Source organism: Corvus brachyrhynchos, unplaced genomic scaffold (assembly GCF_000691975.1).
Source record: "Corvus brachyrhynchos isolate BGI_N302 unplaced genomic scaffold, ASM69197v1 scaffold1359, whole genome shotgun sequence".
In the NCBI taxonomy this organism is placed as follows: Eukaryota; Metazoa; Chordata; class Aves; order Passeriformes; family Corvidae; genus Corvus; species Corvus brachyrhynchos.
In genome coordinates this window covers 60,469-83,446 of record NW_008240086.1, presented here as the reverse complement: position 1 = coordinate 83,446, position 22,978 = coordinate 60,469, and the positions used below count along the sequence as shown (strand labels likewise).

Below are 22,978 nucleotides of genomic sequence, written 5' to 3'. Positions count from 1 at the left end.
CTGGCTGCTCAGTGCCACTGCAGGAACTGGTGAAGCTTCTGCTACAGTATGAACAGTCTGATGCTGGGAGCTTTGAAGCTGCTGCTGATCTGGTTGCCTGATTCTCTGCCAGGACCTGAAACGTGTGGGTTTCTGGGGGAGGTGAGTTGTCCCTCTTGTTGCTGGGAGACATATTTCAATTGCAAATAGCAGCAATCTCCATTCCATGCAGGAGTGTCAGAGACTAGGCACTGTTGATGACCTACTTTTGGTGAGCCTCCTCTTTGATTCTCACTTCTGGAAAAGGAGGTCTATTACAATTACTGTAGCAAAAAAGCGCCTTCAAGATGAGGAAGATCAGGAAATGTCTTCAAGATTAAGATCAGGAAAGAGCATATGAAAACACTATGAAAAGCACACACAAATATCAGAAATTTTCCTGTGCTATGCAGTAATGAGGGCAGATAGGAGATCCAGATGCACCTCAGCACCTGAACTTGTCTATGCAAGAGTCAGCCCATTGGTAGTGAATGACAGACCTGGACCTGCTCCTGTTCTAAGGAAATTGTTGGAATGGCAAATATGACAATAAATAGCATAAAGTTGTAAACTCGGCTCTTTAGAGGTGTCCTGTTGAAAGGTGATTATAGATATACCCCAAATAATATAGTCAGACAACAGAAATAGCTAAATGCTGAACTACAAATTATTTAAGTCCTTACTGTGCATGGCTGAAACTATCTGATGTGAAATAAAGAGGCCAGAAACATTCTGGTATGTTCTACCACATATATTGCATCCTCCACTTTTCATTTTTGCAGCAATTTATAAATAGTATTTCTGACAACATTTGTCCAAGGAATACAGCAAAGTAAGTGCTGTTCCCCCTCTGAATGCAGAATGAAAAGCACAGACACCAGTACCCTGTTTTTGAGGTCTGCAGTGAGAAAACAAGTGAGAGACCTTGTTAAAAATAGATCTGAACTTCCTGTGATGCCACTACAGCTGTAAAAATGTTTATAACTACGTATTTTCACCAAATGTCCTTGGCCTATCTTTGGGTATATTTTACTGGGAGATGGAGATTCTTACTATGGAAGTACAAATCTTTGTCCTTAGCAGTGTTCTTGCTCTGCAGTAGATGGGTCAGCAGCAATATGCAAACTTCAAGCTGATAATGTTTAGGTCTCATAATGCTTTTTTTTTTATCTTTTCTTTTTTTTTTTTACCATGAAAATCCTGGACTTGGGATTTTTATAGTGTGAAGCCTTAAAAAGGAGAATGAATGTTTGGTACCTGTGTAACACATACTCACAGCACCTACCATTTCCTTGTGTCTGAATATGAATTTTTACTGCTTTTAGGAGCTGGAGGAAAAGCACCGTGAGGCTCAGATTGCAGCACAACATCTGGAGTTGCAGCTGAAGCAGAAGGAACAATTCTATGAGGAGAAACTCAAAGTAAAAATATCTTACGTTCCTACAAGCTTTTGTGGGTAGAATGAGTTCAGGGAAAAACAGTTGCCTTTAGGCTCTGATTGCTTTGTCTTGTGAGTTGCCTTCTTGTTACCAGTGCTGTAATGTTGAGGGAGCTTAGTGGAATCTAAATCAGTTTTCTCCTATTTTTTCTGCCATTGTACCTTATCTGTCTGTGGCACTGGATTAGGAGAGGTGGCATTTGAAGCCAGAACTATAGGAAGGCATTTGTTGGTTGTAATTTGACTTCTGCTGACTAAATAATATTTAGTTAACACTGTTGGATCTCATCCCCTGAAGAAGCTTTCAGTTCCCACTGATTTTCCCTGAGTTTTCACTCAGCCTACCTGCAAGTTTTAAATGCAGAAAATAGTAGACCATTTCTGAAATTCTATCTTCTTGGAGCTGGAACATCTGCCAAGAAGCCACAGAAACCACCCACTTTGTTTTTGTCTTTTCCAAGGTAGCATTAACAAACAGTTAGAAATAGACACCATCTAAAATTAGGAAAAACAAGCTGGCAAATAGGAGTATGTGCACTGGCTAAGGATTTTTCTAAAGAACTTGCAGTATGACACCCAGTAAATGCATTTTGTAAGAATCTTTGCTAAGAACAAATTATTCTTAGTAGAAACAGTCTTTATCTCGTACATTTATCTAGTACTTTAATTCTACATTTTAGCTTAAATGTGAGAGGATGTAGTATTTAGGAGGAGAGAAGAAATTTCTGTGGGAGAAATGTGAAGGAAAAAAGAAAAGTAAGGTGTGCTGACAGATCAGAGCATGTGGTTATCAGTAATGAGAGTGATAGAAAGCAGGAAGATCAGATGTAGATGTTGAGAAAGAAGTGTTGATATAAAAACTGGAAAAGAGGATAGGCATTGGAAAAAGAATAAAAAGAAAGAGAACTGGTATATTATGGGGGCCTTTGAATGTAGGGTTTAATAGGAGAAATCAGGAAGCCAGGTGAAAGAGGTTCAAAGGGATAAAACAGGACATGGGGTTTTTGTAACTGGAAAAGTAAAAAGTATCCTGTGGTGTCCAGAAGTTGTGCCTTTGAAAAACTTGTCTTTGAAGGAAGAGACCTTCAGTTTAACAACTGATTTAGAACTCTGGTCATACATACATAACATGCATTTCTAGAAAAATGTAGCAATTTATTACTTTAGTCCTGTTAATGACAGCTATTTGTGCCACAAAAAGAAGTATTTTACTTTGCTTTAAATTTTTGTCTCTGACTGGAAGAATTCATGGGGTGTCAGTTGCCTTCTCATCCCTACCTATGGAACTCACAAATTACTTGTAAGCCATGTTGGTAGGGGAGCCAAAGGATGGGGACTTTCCTATTTCTTCTGTTGTACATTTTGGGGTAGAGAGTGTTTTCTGTTGCACTAGGCTGGAACAGTTATTGAATACAGTTTATATGACTTAATAATGAAAAAATCTACAGTATCTCCGTGTCTCTACAAAATCCTGTTGCTAAATTCAGTCTTCAGTGATAACTGAGAGAGTGCTCTTTTTAGAGCACTTTCATGGATTTCATGCAATTGCATCATGGATTTAATTTTGCTTGAGATATGATCAATTACTTACAAAAAAAAAATCTGTCTATCTTGATGATTTTCTTTGTGCTTGCCCTTTGCCCAGTGAAACAGATAAAATTTAGACAAAAGAAATGTCTTCATTTAGGTGTTGGAAAATCAGATGAAGAAGGATCTTGCAGATAAGGAAGCACTTGAGAATATGCTCAGAAGACATGAAGAAGAAGCACGTGAGAAGTGCAAAGTCCTGGCTGAACAGAAGGCGGTATGTGGTGTAGAGCTGGAAATCAAAGCTGTTTGAAGAGTAGCTTTCTGAGGCTGATAATCTTGTTTGAGGTTCTGTAGTGCTGCTGAGCTGCTTTGAAGGAAATTTGCTGATTAATGTGAATTTTAAAAGACATGTTTTTTTTAATTCAGAGTATCTTCAAGAATATTTCCTTAAAAAAAGCCATGCAGCTTGCTGCGTGCCCCTCATTTTGTGCCTCGATAATATAATGGTTGCTTTTTCCTGACGTTAAAGCCATAGAAAGCAGTTGCAAATAGCTCCAGTAATTGCATCTGTGTTGCTCATTTTGGCCATTTGATCAGTTTTCTTTTAGCTCTTTTTGTTTCTGGAAAAAGTTCAGCCTTTTTTATAAACTTTATTTTTGTAACCACTTGTGTTTGCAGTCTCAAAGGCTCATTGCTGTGTTTCAGATGATCAATGCAATGGATTCAAAGATCAGGTCACTGGAGCAGAGAATTGTGGAATTGTCTGAGGCCAACAAACTGGCAGCAAATAGCAGCCTCTTTACCCAGAGGAACATGTAAGTGTGAGAGCTGCTGTCAATGCTGAACAGGTCTCAGGAACATGACCTTAGAGCCTTTTCCAATTGAAATGATTCTCTGATTCACTGTATAAAATTGGTTCTTTTTTTGCAGGCCTGCTGTGCTCCCTGCTTGTTTTTCAGTGATAGCTTTTCAAAAATACGCTTTGTTCTTCAAACAGTTGTGGCTTGCTGTGTATTTTGTGTTTTCTCAAACACAACTGGGAAAATTGGTTTGTATTACAGTGTTTACTTTGGAGCATTTCCTAAGGCAGGTGATTTGTGCAGGTTTGTCAAATACGTTAAATGAATACTAATAATTTTATGTCTAAAATACCCCTGGAGAAGCATACATTCCTTTTTTTAAACATAAATATTGCTAATAGATTTGTATTTTACTCAGTTCCCCTGACACATGATTTTGAAATTGAAAACATTTAAACACCCTTCACTCATAAACTTTTCATCATGCCTTGATGGATGAGAAGACAAGGAAGAACACTAGATTTTTAAGCCAAGAATTTCTATGCATGTTTTTGAATTCAGATCCTTTTGTCTGCCCAAACTTTATTTTTCTTTGGATTTTAGCTGAGATTCCTTATCCTTACAATGTTTTTCCATCAAAAATGACTTGGGGGTATTCTACTTCAAGTGTAGGAAAAAGCGTGGATTGTTTGATACATCCTGCAGGGCGGGGCTAAAACAGTGTTTGCCCTTACTGAGTTCAGGGATTCACCAGTTTTAGCTGCACAAAGGTTTCAGTGTCCATCAGCTGCTGGATCCAACATCAGGTAGTGCCTTTGTGGGAAGCACTTGGATAGATTTGCCTATAATATTAAATAGAATCAGATAAGGACGAGTTTTGCCAAAGACTTGCTTTGGTTTTGTTCCTTTCCTGTGGTCATTATGCCTCCAGATATGTAATGGCTCCAATTTTCATTGCGTTTCAAATATCGTGCAAGTTATTTTAGCCTGAGCAGCCAAAAATATTCACAGAAATAACTGAGGAATGTAACTGTGTTGCTTAATGCTCCAAATGACCTCCTGTTAATCACCCAGGGAGTTTATTGAGGCAGCAAAAGCCATAACTTACCTTCAGTCTAAAATAAAACAGAAATGTCTCAAGGTGGAGCTGAGAAGTGTATGGAAGGTTGAGTGTCTCAGTCATGGGTGCTGAACTGAGTGTAAGGACTTAGCTGAGCTGGGAGCATCTTCTGGGAGCAGTATCCTTAACTGGAGAGCCACAGAAAACAAGAAAAACATACAATAATGTTTTAACATGCAATTTAAAATAGATTATGGAGAGACATTGTCAAATGATGAACTTTGCAGGGTTGGTAGGGGATAGTACAGAATTAGCAACATTTTGAAAGAAAATTGCTTAATTATGCATGCAGATAGTTAATGAATTTGTGCTTATTTTGTGAATTGGGCTGTTGAAAATGTATAAATTGTTGTTGGACTGCATTTTGAACCCACAAAAGCTGCAGCTAATCTGAGCGTGCATCAAGAGGAGACCTAGTGATTAAACCCTTCAGAGGAGAGGGGAGCTCTGCAAGCTTTTGTTCCAGCAGTATCTGAGGAAACCAGTGATTGTCAGGTTCCTGAGAAGATAGCCCAGTAAACAGTAGGAAATGAAATAACACCATTTGACAGTTCTGGCTGACAGTAATTTGTAGAGGTAAATTAAAAAATCAGAGAGGGTGAAAGGGTGGTTTTGCTTGCAATGCACAGAAATGTGAGTCAGAAGACTTAAGTTCTATTTTTAGTTTTGTTAAGTCTTCCTATTTGATCTTGGGCAACCCACTTAATTTCTCTGGGATAGGATTAATAACAGCTTCCCTCACAGTGAACTTCTTAAAATATTAATTCATTAATATATGTAGAGCTTTGTGAGTCTTCTAGTAGAAAGCACTTTATGAGGCAGAATTTTCCAATGCATAATAACATGATTCCAGGAACTATAAATAATGCAGAAAGACCCTATTTTTTTCTTTTGAGGCTGTCCATTTCAAATGGTAATAATTAATCATTGCCAACTCTCAAAATTCTTATGAGAACAAGTAATTATTTTTGTTCAGTTTGTGGATTAAGACTTTGATCAGAGACAGCAAAGCTTCACTTCAGTGTAGGCCAAGTTCTATGTCCATTACAACTTTACAAAGCTCCCAACAAAACAACCCCCAACACACTACCCCCAATCCTAAAGCATGGGGTTCCTCTTATCTCATGGAAATACACTGAGAGAAAGTAACTCCTAGAATTTATTTTTCCCCTATAGAAAAACATGTAACAAGGAACTGATGAAATCAGAAGAATGAACTGTATCTTAAATACCATTATAGATTACCTTGTGCAAGGGTCATTTGTCTGTGCAACTTGCAAATACAGAATTTTAGTGCTCTGGGCATATGTTGATGAATATGCTAGTATTTTTATTTTTAGCTGGGATGTAGAATTTAAGCCATGAGCTTAAATGTTCTACTTCACAGGAAACTTGTGTTCTTCCTTACTTCACCCCAGTGGAAGTACATATCTTAAGGGCATTTCAGGTTTGTCACTTGGGCATTTCTCCTATCAGGAAAGCCCAAGAGGAGATGATTTCAGAACTCAGGCAACAGAAGTTCTACTTGGAAACACAAGCTGGAAAGTTGGAGGCCCAGAATCGAAAATTAGAAGAACAATTGGAAAAGATGAGTCACCAAGATCATACTGACAAGAACCGCCTGCTGGAGTTGGAGACACGGCTGAGAGAGGTGAAAACATGGCTCTAATCCCTCTCAACAAACTTTCTTAAATGTATTCCATTTTGTGTATTATAGTGAGAACTAGAAGTAACCTGTTGTAGTGGTATTTGAAAGTGTATTAATTTAGTTTGGTCTAACTACTTTTTTCCCCAAATAATTAAAAAAAAATTTTAAATTGCTCATTAAAAGGAGATAAAGGTAAGTGTTAAGGACTTGTCATCCTGAATCTGAGCTTTTAGATTATCTTGCTTTCTCAGAATTCTATTTATATGTTTGTTGGTACAATACCCTTATAAAATTGTCTGGGTAGAGAATAATAGGTCAGCCATGTACAATGACCAAACAGATAACCTGTAGCCTTAGAGTCTACAGCTTAGAAAGCAAAGGACACAACAGAATTGCTGTAAGAAAACAAGAACCTGCTGCTTCGTGCACCACTTTCAGAGTTTTCTGGAAAGAAAGCCTAACAGTAAGATGGAAATATACACTTTTAAAGATTTGTGAGCTGTCCTTCATTTTTAATTTTGTATTAACTAGTTTGGATCTACAAATTCTTCTCCAGTGTCAGTCCACTAATTTTCAGCTAAGGCTGAAATCTTGCCTTTAGCTAAAGTTGTTGGACAACCAACTTGTCCTTCTTTGGCCAGAGCTGACTGTAAGGTTTCTGTCAGCCTTGTCACACATCTCCAGCACAACTGACAGATTCCCTTGGGATAGCAGGGAGCCTGAAGAAGGTGCTAAGGTTTGGAGTTGATTCTGAACACTGAGATCTGTTCTAGTTGTTAATTTCTTATCCATAGAGTGACATGTTTATCCTGTGTGTGCTGCAAGAAAACCTTCATCAGAAGTCATTCAGGTAAACCCCGAGGCAGATAAGCTGGTGGGTTTCTTTAAAAGGAATCTGGAGGGAAGACAAAGTATGAAAGTCAATTGCAAAATGTATGTAATGTATGCCAAATAAAGATCTTTAGAAACTCTTAGTTTCACTGAAGAAAGTTCATCACAAATTACTTCAACATTTTATATCAGTGTTTGATATGTTTGAGTTACAGCTGGAACTATTCTTGTGCCCTTCTTGTTTCAAAATGCCAGGTTGCTTTTCCCAAGAAACCCAGTAGATTTTACGGAGTAGACAAAGCTGTGTCCTTCGTTTCTCAGTGCCTTAAGCAATCTGTCAGGGTGTGATTTTGGGAATAGATATGGCAATGGCATCCTAAAGTGGGCTCTGAAATGAGACTACATTGCCTGTCACATCTTTGTAATTTACATTTGGATACTATTTTGTCTTTCTTCAGGTCAGTCTAGAGCATGAAGAACAAAAGCTGGAGCTCAAAAGGCAGCTGACAGAGCTGCAGCTGACCCTGCAGGAGCGGGAATCCCAGATCACTGGGCTGCAGGCTGCACGGACAGCCCTGGAGAACCAGCTCCGTGAGGCCAAGACTGAGCTGGAGGAGACAACAGCTGAGGCAGAGGAGGAGATTCAAGCCCTCACGGTGAGCCCTGAAACTTGTCCTGTGAGCTGCAGATACACATAGAATTATGTAGGCGCATGTTTCATAAAGAGGTTAAAAGGAAGTTATATGATTTAATTTTTAATTTTCAGAAATGGATATGAATTGTGCCTTTTGTTGATAGAGGCGTGAATAGCTAAAAGGTCAAATTTTACCTTTAACCATATGGATACTTCCTGGTAATGGTTCATTGCTGCCAAAACTGACTGATGGCTTGTAGGAGCATTATTACTTTTGTTTTGAGGTGAAAGTTGCATCCGAAATTGGTATTGTTTATAGGAGTTTAACTCTGTGATTTACTTATTTAAATAGTAGCTCATGAGTTTGAAAGTACTTGATGGTCATAAATGTTTTGATGATTTTTTTTTTTTTCCTATCAGTTACCCTGCTTTGAGGATACTTATTCAGGGGAAAAAAAACCCCACCAAATTGCTAGGGAGAGTGTTCTAACACATAATTTTATTCCAATGCTTGTTTTATTAAAAATTGTCATGTGTGCTTTGCAGTCTGGTGAGGTGTATAAGTGATAGAAAGGGAAAAAAAAGTTCAAGTCCTGCCACCCTCTTCCACCCCAACCTCCTGTAAATGGAGTTCTAGATTATATGCTGCTGGTTGCTGTCTCTTGAGCACAAGAAGATGCTTTCAAACTGTTTGATTCTAAGAAATATTTCCGTCACAAAAGATTCCCAAGGTTATGGGGTAGAGTTTGACCCGCTACCAGCTAACCCCCCCTTGAGCAGCAGCCTTTAATGGCCTTCAAATCCTGTGATTTGGAAGTGTTGAAAACTGTGCATTCGTGCTCCAGTGACATTTAATCAAAGAACTGTTCCGAATATTGCTGCCATTGCTGGTTTTTGGAAGGGGAGGTGGGCTCAGCTGACATGGGTGCTGATGCTTTGGGTAGATGAATGGCAGAACCATTCCCTCAGTTCTGAAGTGGGCACAGGCTGGGCAAGTGCAGCAACAGCATCAAGGCCTAAGAATAACTGAATAGAAATGGCACTGGGTTCCTTTTGCTCAGAACTGAGGCAGTCCCTTCCCAGCTGAAAGCTTTGCATAACAACCAATATCACTGCCAGGGGCTGGCAATGCGCTTGAGATCTTTACCCAGCAGTGAAATAGATGAATATTTGTGACCTGTGTTCACTCAGTTATTGCTCCAGTTAATGGGGCAAACTGGTAGTGCTGGACCAGCTGCTGTAAGACAGTCCAGCTTAGTGGGCTTGGGACTATTCCTGTCATGGAGTTTTTCACAAGCTTTTATTTCTCACATTGCCTGTTGTGGTAAGATAGCTTTAAAGCTCCCATATTTGACTTCTGCTGAACATTTTTTTTCCTGTTTAGTCTCTTGGCTCTAAGGAAAATGTTCTGAATGAAGAAAGGTGGCTGGATGTGCTTGAGCACTAACCTTTCGTTTGTTTAATTTTCAGATAGCACATGACATTAGACACTTGTTAAATCACTTTGAATTTTGAGAGAGGCCATGAGGCTGAAACAAGAACGTTTTGCTTTGTCATGCTTTGCTTGTAAATTGGGAGATAAAATGGTACATGCAATACTGCATTCTTTAAAATGAGTGTTTGAACTTTTCTGTACTTTGGATGCTGTCCTCCAAAGAATTGATTATTATGTTTTATCACTGCTTTTTAGAGAGGCTCGGGCTTAAATGGGGCTTAATGGTAGGATTCAGGTAGATTGGCAGAGCTGTTTGGGGTAGCTTGCATTATACATCATTATAGTTTTTCTTTGCAAGCATTAAATTGTATGCAGTATTTATTTTCTATGAAACACCAATCTGGATATGGAAGTAAAACAAACTCAAATTAAAATGTCAAGAATGTAAAAACTTAACATGAGATCAACAAGTCTTCTGGTGACCATTTCAGATGGAACCTGTTACGTAATTCCATTCTTGAGCTTGTACATTTTCCTAAAGCAGTTCCAGAGTTGGGAGCATAAGCGCATTTTGATTAAGTAGGATGGGACTTTTGCTAACCAGTTCTTTGCCACTGCAAGGTGCTTTCATAGCCTGCAGCATCTGCCTTGAAACTTTGCTTGCCAGTAGGTTGTTCTGCAGTTTGTTTAGCAACAGCTGTTGGATTCGAATTCTAATGTATGAAAAATTGATGATTAACTTCTTACCTCCTTTAGGCACATAGAGATGAAATCCAGCGTAAATTTGAAGCCCTTCGTAATAGCTGCACAGTGAGTATTAAATACAGATCATTGAATTATTTTGAAATTAAGGATAATGAAACAAACAATTTCCTCATTTAATCCTTGATGACACTGGTTCCTAATGTGGACTTTTGGCTTCAAGGTGCTAGTAGGAGCTGGATGGATTGGATTTCTTTTAGGTTTCAGGTAAACCTCAATTTTGAGGTTTTAGTCTGATCATGAAATTGTCATTATTCTTCTTTTTGGAGAAGAAAGTAAATTAAAATATCTCATTGCAGTGCAGCTAATAAGAATGGTGTAGCAGCTGCAAAAAATGACTATAGGTGAAGATCTTTTCTGCTCACAAGAAGAAAAGATCTACCTGTCCAAATCCTGAGCTGCATTGTAGATCTAGGCCAGAGTGGGTTTTAAGTAGGACTTTTCTGGTCTCTTCAAACAGTGTTCATGTTAAGGTTCCAAATAATGCATTGACACACAGCAGAGAGAACTCCAGGATCTGAATTTTTACCTTCTGTTGTTTGAGATCTTTGACAGGTTTTCAGATTTATTTCATCAGTCCAGGACAGATGTCCAAGGGCTTTGTCTATCCAGAGGGATTCTTGCAGTTTAACACTATCTTCACACTTGCTTTTGGTGGCTAGTGGAGAGTATCTGCCTTCCAGTGACATGAATTATACAAGTGTTGGATAAGGACCACAGTCCTCTAGGTCAGCAGTGATTATAAATTATTCTGGGCTTTTTCTCTCTAGCCCACACTGTAAGCAGGGCTTAATTGCTAGGACTTTTTATCTTTATTGTTTCTCTGCTTCCAGTGATTTCCTCAAATGTAACTTTTCATACTGTAGAAGTAAGTCTCTAATGTATAAATTTTCATCTTTTAAAATACCTTCTCAGCATGGGAGTCATTCTGTTTTCCTCTCTTGCTCTTTAGCACTAAGCAAGGGACTTCTTCTGGTCATAGAATATCTCCATATGAAGAAGTAAGGAAGTAGAGCTTTCCAAACTGTTTTAACCTCTGTCTAAAAGAAATCCTACACAAGAAACCTCACTTTCTGTTCCCTTCCTCATTTTCTTAGATTGAACGTTTAGCTCCCTATGTATCATCATATATCTTACATCCATAGCTACCTTCTTTTGGTCTGTATCTTGCCCTTCATTCAGAATGATAGCTCTGTGAAAACACTTTTGTGATCTCCATGCAGGCAAAAACAGGTGTGGAAACTCTGTGGCTTCTGTTCACTCATTATCCAGTGACACTTCAGCTTCGAGTGTGGGGAACAAGCTCCAGCAGTGAAGAATGACCCATAACATTTCCAGAATGTCAAGAGCTTCAAAGGACTTGTAAAAGTGTTGTGCATTGTAAGCCCTTCAGTGGGATAAGTGGGATCAGACATCCTCATCAATAAGAAATTAATTAAATAGTTCCTAAATGAATAATACATGCTCATTATATACTCTCTTTCCAGCCCTGGAGAATGCATGTATAATTTAATTGACCATGGACAGATACTTTCATGTTGTGTGTTATGACTGCTCCTGGCTGTCCATCCTGCCTGAGGAATGAGGAAATCAGGGCAATCTTCTATTTCCAGTGAGGGTCAAGAAATGCTAATTACAGTGCTTTCACCAGATGTTTCAAACTAATTTTTATCTGATGGTACCAGTAGGATGCAGGCTGTGCTTTTTGGTGACCGTGTGATTCCACTTGAAGGTGATTAGAATTTACACTCCTTTTAAAATCCAACAATGCTTCAAGGGAATAATTGTAATGTGCTGCTACTTACACAGCATGATAAAGAACGGATTTATTCTTTCAGGAAGCTCTCAAGAGAGATCCTTTTTAAGCTGACACAAACTCCTTGAACTAGCCTGGCAAACTTTGGTAGGGAATTACTTTTTATTTGATTTTATTGAGAAGCCTCAAACAGCGTAAGAATTATGAAAATAAGATTAGACAGGAAAAAAATATTGAAAAATTGAATTACTTCTGTACTTTTGTGGTCTTCAAAAGATAAATAAAAATACTTAATCTACTTTCTTTGGTATTGTTCCTGTTTCTCTAGCTTCACAAAGGTCACAGCTTCTGATTGTAGAGAAGGCTGTGTCTGCTTTCCCTGTATCCTCATTGCACACTTGTTCTTCCTTTTGCCGAGGCCTCTGCCCAAGGAGGCATTTTTTTAGGTTCTCCTGTTTTGTGCTTTCTCTGTCACTCAGTTGTGCAAGAAATAATAGGATACATAATTACAACAACAATTGTAATTTGTGGTACCTGCTATACACACACATGCTCCTGGGCACACACAGAGTCGTATTTTATCACAATCTTCACACAATGATAGCTCATCCAGCAGATCTGTGAGGGAGAAGAACTAGTTCCCTACATTTATTCTATGAAATATATAGTCCATTTGAGTGTTACAGGTATTTTCCAGGCAATCAAAGAAAGATCTAGAAATAAAAGGTGTTCTTAAACAGGAAAATTTACACATTTGTCAGTTGTTTCCAGATGCCTCTGAACTATGGCTTGTTCTCAGATCACCAACATGTTTAAAGTTAAAAATACAACTAAGTTATCTAAATAATAATAGAATTGCTTCCAAAAGAAAACTTCCAGTAAGCAGGCAGTAAAGTCTTTAAATATTTAGCAGGAAATAGTCTTATAAAATCTTTGCACTCAGCTTAGTAAAATACTAGAGAACCACCATCTGAATCTTCTGCGACCTAGGACAGTAACACAGGGGCTGGGTGTTTTAATCCTGGGTTGGTGTGGGAAGGAGAGGAATGCAGTCTGGGCAGTGTCCTACTACTCTGCAGCTCCTAATGTCCCTCAAGATAAACCGTGATGAGTTTTTGTGTTTAAGGTGTGTTTCAAGGCACAGATGTTGTCTGACTATGGAAAGGGGAGGAAAGTGTTCTGTATTGTTGGAACAGGTAGAGATACAATCTATCTGCAGCCCTATTTGAGAGCCTGGGCCTCTCAGTGTTGGGATTTCTCTGCCTGAAAAGCTTTGTCTCAGTAGGTAAAGACAAAAGGAGTCTTATGTCTGCTCTCACTTCCCCCTCACAATAATTTGGGGCTCAGAGACAGCTTTGTCTTGTTTCCTGTTTACTTCTGACAGGTAGCTTTCTGGTAAGGATTAGTGGGGATGGGGAGGAGTGGAAATGGATAGAGCAAAACTATTAGTCTGGAATTACATTAAACTCCAAATAACACACTGCTGATAGCATCCCAAAACAGTTGCCCTTGCTGTGTCCTAGCATCTTTCTGTATGTTTGTTGGTGGCATCTGAGAACTGAGACACCTTTGTGAAGGAATAGGGTATGGAGAAGTTTGCAATCTGCAGTTACTAGTATATAAGTAAAACTCCTTTATTTTCTCCTTTTCTTCATTATTGTGCCTGTGGTTTTGATATGTGGAGCATATGTGGATTAAATTCAGTGCATTTTGTCTGGTATGCAAACCAAATCATCATGGCCCTGATTGTTTGTTGCTCTGATATTTTATTTGGTCCATGGCTGGACAGGTTTGTAGGATTGGGGTAACAGCTGTGAATCTGCTCAGTCTCACTAGAGGAATACTTTGCTTTCCTCAGACTATTCAGTGGGGAGTGAATTATGCTGGATATGGTCCCTTCTACTGAGGAGCCGCTATGCTTGGATTGCTCTGCAGCATTTAAAAATGAGATACAATCCTCTGCATCAGTATAAAATAAGCTGTGTGCTTACATGTGGTGTGCAGTGAACAATTTGTGTAGTTAGATGATATCTCTGTTTTATGGATTACTTGTGATGAAGATGTACATGAATAGAAAATTCCAGTTGCTCTGTGAATGGTGATACAGTGGCTGTCTAGATTGTTTAGAATTGCTTTTCCAAGGTTTCAAGTGTTTGGTTAATTTTATAAACTTAAAATGTGAAGATTTTTCTAATTATATTATGGGTTTCTAAAGGATATAATAGTATTTTCTTACTGACTTTCATTTAATATACTTCACATTTACCTCAGAATAGCTCAGGGTTGGTTGGTTTGTTTTGGGTTTTTTGGGGCTTTTTTTTGCCTGGGGATTTCCTTAACTGAAAAGAAAAATATCTAAAGCTATTAACTCTTTCCAGGTACAGGATTCTGGTAGAGGTTGTATGTATGTATGCCTAAGACAACATTTCCAAATAAGTGTGGGCTTTTTTTGATCTGTGTTTTCTTTTTTGTTGATCCCCAGGACAGGTATTTATATCGCACCACATCCCATTTTCCTGTGTCAGTATTACCCATTACTCTTTAGGCTTTATAGTGTTAATAAACTCTCTAATCCTGTTGGGTTATACATAGCTGTAGATAGCTATTAGATGTGTTAACAAGTATCCCCTTTCCCCATGAAAAACGGAAGATTGTACCAAGAGGAACGAATTTTCTCTTACTAAAAAATAAATTAAATCTATCAATCTAGATTACATTATATAGATTATAATATATTTGGAATTTAAGACAAGGCGTTTTGGAATTGTCAGTAAATACAGTGTTAGAAGAAGGAAAAAGATCATGTCACATCTTCTGGAACCCTTCTTTCTTAACTGCTTTGTTGTTTGTCTGAAGTTTTCCAGAAATATCCTACTAGGTAAAATGTAGCAGTGAAATATAATATGATCTGGTTTAATTTTACTTGTATTCAGGGAAAGAAGTCAAAATCTCAGAACATAGAATAAAAGGAAATGGGAGCGTAACTTCCAGCCCTTAAGGAATAAAGTCAATTTGAAATACAGCCAGTTTTAATAATTAATTAAGTAGTTGGACATATTAACTCTGCATATTACTTTATCCATTTTGTGTTTCCCCCATCTCTGCTTTCTTGTATTTCAAAACTAGCTTAATATTTTTTTAATTGACATTACTTGTACTAGTATATAAAATAGATGTGGAAGAAACCATAAATGTGTAAAGTATATCTTGAAACTGCCTAGATACATGGTGTGGTTAAACATAAAATTAAAACAAGTGGAAGAAAAAGTGAGTTTCTTATCTGGCAGTTAGTAGAGATCTCAGCTGTTGTGAGAGCAGTAGGTAAAACACTGTAAAAACAAATGTTCTTTTGCTCCTTCTTGTTTGTATAAACATATCTAAGTTCTTATTTCTGTAGCAATATAGGCACTAACATGTCCTTATGACACAGGCTGCCCTCTCTGAAAGCTTGATGCAAACAATGCAGAACAAAATGTGTGTTTTGAACAAGGCAGTGAGAGTGCTCAGAAACAAACACATTTTCAGATTTCTTTAGAAATGCTGTGTTCTGAAGTGTGAATCGTCTTGATTTGACCCTGAACATATGGGTGGCAGGAACTCCCCTTCACCCAGCAGGGAGTAATGGCTTTTTCTGCTCACAGTTTAAAAACCAAATACTGTTAATTTAGCTCTAGGAGAGGCATGGTAAAAGGCTGCCAAAATATGCGTTACGGATTCTTCAAAAAGAAACGGTTGTCATCTTTCCAGAGAGCTGAGAAGAGCCATGTGCTCTATCCTCTACTGCTTTAGATATTTAAGTCCTTGGCTAGTGTAGGAAATTGGAACATTTAAATTTGAATGTGTGGCCAACTGTGCTCTGAGATTTTTTTTTTCCCCCCATTTAATGAAGTATCCTATTCACTTTTCTTTGACATCCGGGTAAAAGAGCCTCTAGAACGTATTTTTAAGGGTTGAATGTGAATTGTATAGAGTTTACCAGTTTCTGAAATTCTTTATATTAAGCTGATTTCAAGATTATACTGAGGTTTCTTTCTCTTCTGTTGTGGTGATATTGGTTTTGAGTTAGGAGGAGGTACATATTCATCCACCCCGTGTTCAGGCCTTTCATTCATAAAAACCAACTATGAAAATGGCCCACTGTTGTTTATATTTGTCTTTAAATTGGAGGGGACTGTGGTTTAAAGCATTTAGTGTAATGCTCTTCTGATTAAACAAATATATGCTCCCATTTTGGCAAAGACCTTGTTGAGTTTTTGCTTTTCACTGATTTTCCGTGTTGTGTTCCCACACTGGTTTCTTCCCTCATGTGTCCCCAGCTGCCATCCATAACACTGTTACTTTCATAGAATGCATTTCTTAATATTTTTCTGCCTTTCCTGGTTACACCCAGTGTTACATGTAATAATATAAGCAATTCCCAGGGATATCCATCAGGTTGCACTGCCTCCATTGCACCTCTTGGTCTGTTTTCTTCAATACCACACTTTGAAAGCCTTTCTGAGACTAATTAGCCCCATTGTGCTTAGGGGAGATTGAGGCAAAAAAAGGTAAAGTGCTTTGGCAAAAGGTCTCTGTAAGTCAGCAGCAGAGCTGAGAATCCAGTCAGAACTCCTGGCTCCCAATCCAGTGCTTTAGCTATGATAGGTCTCTCAAATAATAAATTACATTGCAGCATATTTATGCTCTGAACCAGATTTTAAAAAAGCTGTTTTCTCTAAGACACAGAACTCTACTCCTAATCCAAGCACATTCCTATGCACAAATATCTACCACTATAATACTGCTTTTGTTTAAATTAGAAAGAATGTAAAAGCTTGGCAATAAGTAATTCTGTGTGAGAACACTTTTTCAAAAACCTGTGCTCACTCACAAGTAATTTATTTTTATTTCTAGGTGATTTCAGATTTGGAAGAGCAGCTGAACCAGCTCACTGAAGACAATGCAGAGCTGAACAACCAGAATTTCTTCCTGTCCAAACAACTCGACGAGGCCTCAGGGGCCAGTGACGAGGTTGTCCAGTTGCGGAGTGAAGTTGATCATCTCCGCCGAGAGATAACTGAGAGGGAGATGCAGCTGACCAGCCAGAAACAAGTAAGGCTCTCTAAGCCTAAGTCAGGAGCTTTTTGGGGGAGCTGGCAAAAATTCCTTTTACATCTGGAAACTCATAACATATGATGATGCTGCTGGGGGCAGTGGCACTTAAGCCTTCCTTCCCAGGGCAGTTGAGTGAATGGAAACATTTGGTATTTCCCATCATGTTTTTACACAATTTTATTTAGAAATCTTGCACTCTGAAGGCATTGTAATTTAGAATTACTCATTTTAATTTTGTGACTCTGGAAATCTCAAAATGTTCATAATGAGATTGACCTGACATTATCGGCGATCACAAGTGAATGTACGGGAGCCTTGAAGTAAACAGGCTGTGATTTCCCAGCTCCTGTTTGCCGCCGATTTGCATGTACTGTAATTGAAATAGTAAGGCTGAAGCTGAAAGTGCACGCTTGATGTGGGATGTGAGAATTGATAGGAGGATTTATTTTTAGACTATGGAGGCCTTGAAGACAACATGCACGATGCTGGAAGAACAAGTAATGGACTTGGAGGCCCTGAATGATGAACTCCTGGAGAAAGAGCGCCAGTGGGAAGCATGGAGAAATGTTCTAGGGGATGAGAAGTCCCAGTTTGAATGTCGAGTTAGAGAGTTGCAGAGGATGCTGGATACTGAGAAACAGAGCAGGTCTCTCTCCCTTCCTTCCCTTTTATTAACTTTTATGAAAATGCTCTATAGAAGCTAGTACAAAAATTATATTTAGCATAGGATATGGGAGTTGGAGCTAAATATAAAATCTTGTGAGGTAGTTCTAAAAATGGTTTATTAGTTAATAGTCATCTCTGATATTGTTCCTTTTGTTTCTGTGCAAGTGAACAATTCAACGGGAGTGGTATTTGTAATTTATAAAATGTCTTGATTTATTATCTTCTATTTTATTTTATGGAAAAATAGTCTTTGCTCCTGACTGTTCCTGTGGGGTCTTGAAATTTTTAAGGTTGTAGTTCTAGCAGGGGCAGGAACAGGGTTATATAATATAAAAGTGTTGCAGCGAACAGTCTGGCTTTCTAAAGAAACATCTTGAATTTGAGGCAACCTATGCAAGAGTTATTGATGCTACTGCCTGCTAGGGAGAGGTCAAGCCTGAAAGGAGTTAGGTAACATTATTTTCCATTTTAATGCAGAGTGAGAGCAGATCAGCGTATTACTGAGTCTCGCCAGGTGGTAGAACTGGCTGTCAAGGAACACAAGGCAGAGATTCTGGCCCTGCAGCAAGCACTCAAGGAACAAAAACTCAAAGCAGAGAGCCTTTCTGATAAGGTAAGTAACTTTCAATCCTAGACTTTCATAATTAGATGAAATACTTTTCCAGTGATACTACTTTTAGAAATGTGGCATTGAGCAGCTTTTTTCAAGATATAGAGACAAATTAAAAAGACTGGAGGGCATAGAACAGAATTCTATCTTCAAGCCAAAGACCTCAGATTTTCTTTGAAAAAGACTAAAGCAGACAGCAGCCTATGATGCCTGGTGTGAAGTCCTTCTTGGTATCTGCATTTCAACAAGCCAAAATGTCTTTTGGCTGGTTTTTCCCCAGCAACCAAAGGCTCATTTGTCTTTAGCATGTTCTTGGTGAAGTTGGATTTTAAGACTGTGGAACTATATTTGTTAGTGTTCCGTGTTATTCTGACCCTCTTTCCCAGCTCAATGACCTGGAGAAGAAGCATGCCATGCTGGAGATGAACGCCCGCAGTTTACAGCAGAAGCTTGAGACAGAAAGGGAGCTCAAGCAGAGGCTTCTGGAGGAGGTAACCTTGGAGATTCATGTTAGAACTCCAGAAGGTTCCACATCTTGAGGAGGGGAGGTTGTGTGAATAAGAGTTACACATCCATCATTCTCTTCTATATAACTGGGGAAATTAATCAAGTTGAGGGAGTTGTTTTTACTTAAAACTTTGCGAAGTGTATGGCCATGTCAGGGAGCAGTAAAAGTGAACTGCTCCTCAGGGGCAGGTGAGCTGGGAGCCAAAGGGGAAAGCATGCCAGGCAAGGACAGGACCTTGCAGCCTGCAGGCTCAGACCACAGTACCTGAAGATTTGGTGAAGGTACCAGTGATCATTATAGAAGCCTCTAACAATGAGGCACATCTTAGGTCAGGTCTGCAAGGCCAGGTCTGTGCCCAGGCACAGCTCTGACCAGGCCAAGTGTAAGGGCCATAGCTTAAAACCAGCTCTGGAGCCAACATGCTGAGGATGCATACCTGGAGGCCACAGGTGAGACTTCTCACAGCTCTTTTCATCATTAATTTGGGTCACAGGAGTTGGATCCAAGGTCACACACCTGCACCATATCAGGAAGTAATTGAATGCAGGCCACCAGTTCTGGGTGGTGGGGCAAGAGGCTCCAGAGGTGGATTTTGGGGGTAATTATGGACAATTAGGGCAATTAAAGCCTTTATTCTTGGGGTACTACTAACAGCTCACCCACTCCTTTATGCATCACCAGGAAAGATTTCTGGCTCTTGCTGTGTAACATAGGAGCGTTCATGGTTTTCCTAGTCAGGGACTTTCTTGTCAAGAAAGTGCAAATCCTAAAAGAATTAGGAATATTTTGTCATGTGCCCTCTTCTGGTGTTAATTGAAGACGAAGATGTAAACAGCTGGCCATTATTTTCCTTATCTTATGTGACTATGACTGTCCTGGTCTATAGTAAAGATTACCGTTTTAATTTATTTTTACAAAGCACTGAGATGGCTTCTGGTGGTTGTACAGAGAGAGCTTGAGAAAATGGTGTTGCTGCAGATTAACATAAATACACAGAAATGCTTGTCTAGTCATAATGCATTCTGAAAGGAATCTTCTACAATATTGTAATTTCCCATCTTTTGAAGAGTTGTGTGTTTATTTATAAGTTCTGCAATGATGATTATTTTACAAGGAGTGATAACATTTAATAGCTTTTACTTACAAACAAGAAGACAACAAACCTAAAACACTGGCTTTTGTTTTGCTTTTAACAGCAGGCAAAGCTGCAGCAGCAAATGGATCTGCAGAAAAATCACATCTTCCGCCTGACTCAAGGTCTGCAGGAGGCTCTGGACCGAGCAGATCTTCTGAAGACTGAAAGAAGTGACCTGGAGTATCAGCTGGAAAACATTCAGGTGAGGGTGAGGAAGCAGGGCAGCACTCTGCCTCATTCCCTGTGAGGCTTTAGGATGTGATTGACAGTTTCTGTGTGACACTTTCCTTACAGTATTTTTTAGCTCTGTTTTGCTATCAAGTTATTAGTTTGTTTCTTCTGTTACGATGAAATTTCTTACATCTGTGTGTGATTCACAGGTTCTCTATTCCCATGAAAAAGTGAAAATGGAGGGCACTATTTCTCAGCAAACTAAACTCATTGATTTCCTGCAGGCAAAGATGGACCAACCAGCAAAAAAGAAAAAGGTGGGTGAAGAAGGTTTGAGAGGAATGGAATTAAATGGTTTTGTAATTAGTTATGTGCTGTGTATTCTTAATATTCTGTTTTATCTTTCTTTGTGTAACAAAATGTTGTCCTCATTTAAGACCATTCTGAGTTGTTGAACACAAACTTTGCTAGGCAGAATGTGTTCTTTGTGGCTTTTCTGGTATTTTGTTATTCCTACAACACTTAGGTTACAACCCAGTAGCTACACTTCAGTGAGGCTGTAGGAATACAGAATTTTAAGCATGTTTTTTTAAATGGTAAGTATGTATATATGTATGAACCTATCGTGTATCTAGAGTGGTTGTCCTGTAGTCACAGCATAGGACTGATTAGTCAGGCGATGTGACTTGTGTCACATCTTTGTCATAAGCTCTTCTGTCATTTTGAATGAAGTAATTTAATTTTAACCACATATTTTGAGATCCTTTGTTTAGATGCTTTCGGAAACTCCAGATGTGAGTACTAACAGGTAATGTATGTCCCTCTTTAAATTAATCCGTATCTTGGCATTTTTCTCTCCAGTGCCAATATGAACTAAAAATCCATCCTTACTCATAACAGAATTGCCATTAGGCCCTCTGGCCAGACTGCCACTAGCTAGTGTCACTTTGCCTAGTTTAAGCCATCTCTTGCTAGGAGTTAGGAGTTGTCTGTGTGTTTCTGTTGCTAGGGCCTGTTTAGTCGGCGGAAAGAGGACCCTTCTTTACCCACACAGGTTCCCCTGCAATACAATGAGCTGAAAGTGGCACTGGAGAAGGAGAAGGCTCGTTCTGCTGAGCTGGAGGAGGCTCTACAGAAAACACGCATTGAACTCAGATCTGCTCGTGAAGAAGGTAGGGGTTTACAGAAAAGGTGAATCTGGAAGGAGGCACATAATTTTGGTCTGAAAAATGTGCCTTCAATTGTGTGCCACTCTATCAGTAACATATATGTTGTTTAATTATTACTACTTCTGTGAAGTTACAATAAGGCTACACTTCATTCTGTGGGCTGTAACTGCTGACTGGTCACACAGAGCCCTGCTAGGAACCAGGGTGCCATGTTGGTTATGTTAACCAGTGGCATTTGTCTTGTCTGTTAGCTGCTCATCGGAAAATATCCGACCACCCTCACCCCTCCACCCCAGCCACAGCCAGGCAGCAGATCATCATGTCTGCCATGGTCCGCTCCCCAGAGCACCAGCCCACACCCATCAGTCTGCTGGCTCCACCCTCCAGCCGCAGGAAGGAATCCTCCACGCCAGAAGGTAGGCTCCTGCTCAGCTCTTGGTAGTGTTTTTCTATCCATGTCAATGCCATCTCTTTATTTATTTTTTTTTTTACCCTGCTGATGAGTTTTGTCCCTTGGCAGAGTACAGCCGGCGTCTGAAAGAGCGAATGCACCACAACATCCCCCATCGCTTCAATGTGGGGCTGAACATGAGGGCGACCAAGTGCGCCGTGTGCCTGGACACGGTGCACTTCGGCAGACAGGCCTCCAAGTGTCTGGGTAAGAGCAAAACACAGCACAACTTAGGGGCAGGAGAAGGCATCAGCCATCTAGAACAGGGAAAGAAACGACTAAGTATGAAGACTCTGAAACTACTTGGTGCAAACATTCTACACCAGACAACATCTGATGGTTCGGAGTGGAAGGGGAACCTTGGAGAAGCTGGGATTTGTGTGTTAGAAGCTGAGGCAGCTGTGTCATGATTTTTTTTTTTTGGTCATTTAACAGAAGATTTTTCCTGTCCTCTTGTCAGAATGCCAGGTGATGTGTCACCCAAAATGCTCAACTTGCTTACCAGCTACTTGTGGGCTGCCAGCAGAATATGCCACGCACTTCTCGGAAGCGTTCTGCCGGGATAAGATGAATTCCCCTGGCCTGCAGATGAAGGAGCCAAGCACCAGTCTGCATCTTGAAGGATGGATGAAAGTGCCAAGGTATAAACAGGAATCTTGGTGCCATGTCAGGTGCTGAAATACTTGGCCTTATATTATCCTGGCTCTTAAAATGAGTTAATTGGTATAGGCCCATTACGTGGGCATTACAATTGCCACCACCATAATTACAATTGCTACCACTGAAACTTCTCTTTTATAGGAGTTGCATGCTTGCTTTATGTAGAATACAAGCAGGAAGTCCAACATGGCTTTGTGCTTATTTTCCTCAGGAATAATAAACGTGGGCAACAGGGCTGGGACAGGAAGTATATTGTCCTGGAAGGAACCAAAGTGCTCATTTATGATGCAGAAGCAAGAGAAGGTAACTTAGAATTTCTAGCAAGGACATATTTTTTAAATCTTCAGATATTGTTTGGTGAGTTGAGAGGCTTAAAGATTATTACTGTTTGCTATGGCTGTACCAAATTTAGCTAAATCTTCAGTGATAAGGCAACATTATTTTTTTCTAGACCCTTAGCCATTTTATTAGCTGGCATGTCATAATAATCCAGCTGTGAAAACATACAGTGTGCATCCACTTCATTTTGCTATCACAGTTAT

At 39.3% G+C, this 22,978-nt stretch overlaps 1 protein-coding gene across 8 annotated transcripts in view; it reads left to right on the top strand.

The window, feature by feature from the left end:
* CIT (citron rho-interacting serine/threonine kinase) overlaps nucleotides 1–22,978 on the top strand; it is a 69,324-nt gene that overhangs the window by 33,441 nt on the left and 12,905 nt on the right. For 5 of the 8 annotated variants that reach the window (XM_017744738.1, XM_017744734.1, XM_008641639.2 and 2 more), the window contains 17 exons: nucleotides 1,344–1,439; nucleotides 3,144–3,260; nucleotides 3,692–3,801; nucleotides 6,383–6,557; nucleotides 7,844–8,041; nucleotides 10,211–10,264; nucleotides 16,866–17,063; nucleotides 17,519–17,712; nucleotides 18,210–18,345; nucleotides 18,729–18,833; nucleotides 20,047–20,187; nucleotides 20,366–20,473; nucleotides 21,166–21,328; nucleotides 21,577–21,741; nucleotides 21,846–21,983; nucleotides 22,237–22,417; nucleotides 22,648–22,739. In XM_017744738.1, the coding sequence (XP_017600227.1) occupies nucleotides 1,344–1,439; nucleotides 3,144–3,260; nucleotides 3,692–3,801; nucleotides 6,383–6,557; nucleotides 7,844–8,041; nucleotides 10,211–10,264; nucleotides 16,866–17,063; nucleotides 17,519–17,712; nucleotides 18,210–18,345; nucleotides 18,729–18,833; nucleotides 20,047–20,187; nucleotides 20,366–20,473; nucleotides 21,166–21,328; nucleotides 21,577–21,741; nucleotides 21,846–21,983; nucleotides 22,237–22,417; nucleotides 22,648–22,739 (2,371 nt within the window). The remainder of the gene's footprint in view (nucleotides 1–1,343; nucleotides 1,440–3,143; nucleotides 3,261–3,691; nucleotides 3,802–6,382; nucleotides 6,558–7,843; nucleotides 8,042–10,210; nucleotides 10,265–16,865; nucleotides 17,064–17,518; nucleotides 17,713–18,209; nucleotides 18,346–18,728; nucleotides 18,834–20,046; nucleotides 20,188–20,365; nucleotides 20,474–21,165; nucleotides 21,329–21,576; nucleotides 21,742–21,845; nucleotides 21,984–22,236; nucleotides 22,418–22,647; nucleotides 22,740–22,978) is intronic. The other 3 variants (XM_017744736.1, XM_017744735.1, XM_017744737.1) reach the window with 2 other exon arrangements.